The sequence below is a fragment of the Rhipicephalus microplus genome, chromosome 10 (assembly GCF_043290135.1).
Source record: "Rhipicephalus microplus isolate Deutch F79 chromosome 10, USDA_Rmic, whole genome shotgun sequence".
NCBI classification, from domain to species: Eukaryota; Metazoa; Arthropoda; class Arachnida; order Ixodida; family Ixodidae; genus Rhipicephalus; species Rhipicephalus microplus.
In genome coordinates, this window is record NC_134709.1 from 52,697,899 (window position 1) to 52,701,322 (window position 3,424).

At 49.2% G+C, this 3,424-nt stretch overlaps 1 protein-coding gene across 1 annotated transcript; it reads left to right on the plus strand.

Annotated features, from left to right (window-relative positions):
* Positions 1 to 94: 94 nt before the first annotated feature.
* Positions 95 to 3,071, plus strand: LOC119180865 (RNA-binding region-containing protein 3). The gene has a single exon (XM_037432004.2). It carries the CDS (start codon positions 752 to 754, stop codon positions 2,195 to 2,197), a length of 1,446 nt encoding a protein of 481 aa, XP_037287901.2. The 5' UTR covers positions 95 to 751; the 3' UTR covers positions 2,198 to 3,071.
* The last annotated feature ends 353 nt before the right edge of the window (positions 3,072 to 3,424 follow it).

Genomic DNA, 3,424 nt, shown 5'->3' on the forward strand with positions numbered 1-3,424 from the left:
GGCGCTCGCAGCGCCGTGGCGGCGTGCGGAGAAAGCGCTTTCTTGCGAAAATCCTGAGACATTCAGCGCTTAAGAGACAGAATGAAAGATGACGTGCACGCAGTAATCTTTTTTTTTCTCTCCTCTAAATTTTCATTCTCTTCCGAGTCTTTGGGAATGCACCACTCGCTGGAAATGCAAACGGCCCACGCAGCTTCCTGCCATAATTTACAGCCCTTTCAATAAGCCTGTAGCCATAGGGTTTATTTTGGAGAAACTGAGTGCCTATAGAACACTACCTGTAGAACTTGTAGCCATAGAGTTTCCTAATATTAATATTAGGAAACTCTATGCTTGTAGCAATTTGCACGTTTGCAACGCGTTTGTACGAAATTTTGCCAAAAACCCCGATGAAACTGGCCTGTCGTAGACGAACCGAAACCGACTGTGGTGTGAAACGAACGAGCGGTCTACTTGGCGTTGTGATACATGTGTGCCATGATGTTTGTGTGCGTGCAGTGTTGCGCAGCCGGCCTTTCTAATAATTTGGCAGTTACTCCTTTTGATGTTGGACTTTATTTTGTGGCTATGTCCGAGTCACACGTATCGGTGTCCAAGTGGTTAGTGCGCTAATCGACGCTACTCTCCGCCTCGTTGCGAAGATACGCAAGCCGACGGTGCCCGGGCTTGTGCGATTTCGCCAGAGGGCTCGCGTCCCGTAGTGTGCGCGCGACTTGACTGTTTATCAGGCAGCGCGATAACACCTGGTAACATGCGCAGCAAGTGCGAAACATTGCTCGTCCGGCATTTGCCTTCCTCGCTGAGCGAGGCCGAAAAGACCGACCTGCTAAAGCACTTCGGCGCCGACAGTGTGCGATGCATGCGGTCGACGGGCAAGCTGAAGAACGCCGCGTTCGCGACGTTCCCCACTCAGGACGCCGCGGACTGCGCCCTCGAACGCCTGCACCAGTGCGAACTCATGGGAAGTCGCCTGGTCGTGGAGTACGCGCTCGGCAAGCAGGCGGACCGCTACTTTCCGAGCAAGAGCGAGCAGTTCCCGGAGTCCGCGAACGCCGCGGCAGAAAGCGCCGACGATCAAGCGGTGGCGGCGTCAAAAGACGAGTACAAGTCCAAGATGGAGGCGTTCGCCGTCAAACTGCACGCGATGTCCGCGGACCTGGGTCTCGACTACGTGCTCAACCCGATGCTAACGTACGCCTATCCGCCAGCGTCTCCCACCATCGTGGCGAACATAGCGGCCATGTTGATGTCGGTTCCCAAGTTCTACACGCAGGTGCTGCACTTGATGAACAAGATGAACCTGCCAGCGCCGTTCGGACCTCCGATGCCGCATCCGCCCACGATGCAACAGGCCTTTGGTGTTGTAGCGGTTCAACACCAGTCTACAACCTCGGCTGAACTGGTAACGTCAGCAGAAGTGGCAGGCGACAATCAGGAGTCGAGCCCAGAGGAATCAGAAATGGAAAGTGACGAAGAGGACGTCTCTCAAAGAGTCCAGCAACCGCAGGCCATGATTCCGAGGAAACGCAAACCCAAGACACAGCTCAGGAGGCCCAAGCTACAAAAGCTTCTGCCGCCCCAGCCGGTTCAGGAGCACGGGCCCAAAATGTCGGACGTATTCGAGCCAGTCGTCGAAGACAAGACGCCAAAAGCCATAGCCATCAACATTCGACACGAAGTCGACACTGAGGTGCAGGAGAAAGAGACGGAAGAAGTCGTAGAGCAAGGTGGCTTTGGCATCCTACCCGCCGCGCCCAAGCCGGTGGAAACGGCGGAGACAAATGCCAGCGATGACAACTATGACTGGAGCGGCACGCAGTTCCTGCAAAGAGAGGAAGTCCGGTCGGGGCGCATCTCCAGCGACGAGATGAACAGAGCGTCGGTGTTCAAGAACTACGAAGCGGGAGACGTGGCGTCCAGGCTGTACATAAAGAACGTGGCTAAGTCTGCGACTGTCGAGGACCTGTTCCGAATCTACGGAGGCTACATCGACGTCGACTCCGAGGAACAGCGCAACGCTTTCGACATAAGGCTAATGAAGGAGGGCCGCATGAAGGGACAGGCATTCTTGACGCTTGCTAGTGAATCCCAGGCAGACAGAGCCCGTCGAGACTCCAATGGTTACCTCCTCAAGGGAAAGCCGCTTGTTGTACAGTTTGCAAGGTCTGCCAAAGCGAAGAAGCTGGCCACGTATTGATTTTGTCTACCTCAACGTTCTACCTCCTGAAATCTGTTCGTGTGGGCTCATGTAAATAGGCGTTCATGATGCAATGTATAAACTGAATATGTTCAAAATTTCTGCAAAACACAGTTGGGTCCTCTGTGGAAGTGTGAATACTGCATCAGGTCTGTGTCAGCTATAAGCAAAGTATGCCGGCAGTAGTATCTGCAGGGACAATAAAAAGAAACAATGAATTATTTTAGATTAATAAATGGTACTTGGACAACTCTAATGTCGTTAATTTTACCATCATAAGTTTAGTAGTTGAGAGAAAAGTGAAGTTCAAAGCTTCGTTTTAAAATTTTGCGCCGAAATGTCCATGCGTAACGCAGAGGATTACAAAGTGTATATATCGTAATTTGGCGTCATTGCCTGCACAGAATTCATTCAAGCTTGGTATTTCAAGTCTATTGCTGCCTCAGAGGACACTGCACTCTGTTTTTACCAGTTATGAACTATGAAGGCCTCTGTAGGCACTGTCAAAATATGTGGTGTCACAGCGAATGGTGTGGAAGCTTCCAGGTGGCATCATCATCCACATTTTCTTTTTGCGCACTTTCTCTCTTGCCACCACCTTCTCACCACAAGCGTGGTGTTTTGGGTATCGTGAAAGAGCCATTTTACTAGTACGATAAAAAATGGTTTTGCTCTTTAGCGTCCTTTTAAAGGTGTATCCACCTTCATTGTGAAAGTATTTTTCTATTTTGAAGTAATTTTGGCAATAAAAACACTACTGCACCTATGAAATTCTGTTGATAACACAGCTAATGCCTTTCAAAAGTTGGGATGATTATGTCAGTGGCCCAGATATTTAAAATGCAAACTTAATAAAAAGTACTATACCGAAAAATCGGTTCTCCTGCTTTTTTGCATGGGTACTTACGAGCCTTCGGTATATGCCTCTGACTGCCTTTTCCATTGCTTTGTCCCACCACCACTGTGCAGTGCCAGTCCCCAGTGTTGTTTAAAACATTCTCCCAGCAAGACTTTTAAAAAATTTATATATCTTCCAAGTCGTCACAATGAGCAAGAAACAAATCCAGGAAAAGGAGTCGTAGAACTAGGGTCATCATTGCATGGACAGGTACTGTACATAATGGCTTTGATGAAGAAAGAAAAAAAATTTATATAATGCTAGGCTGAAGGATATATATAATGAAGCCTAATTAGATAGACCTTACTCGGATCACTTCCTGCAAGATG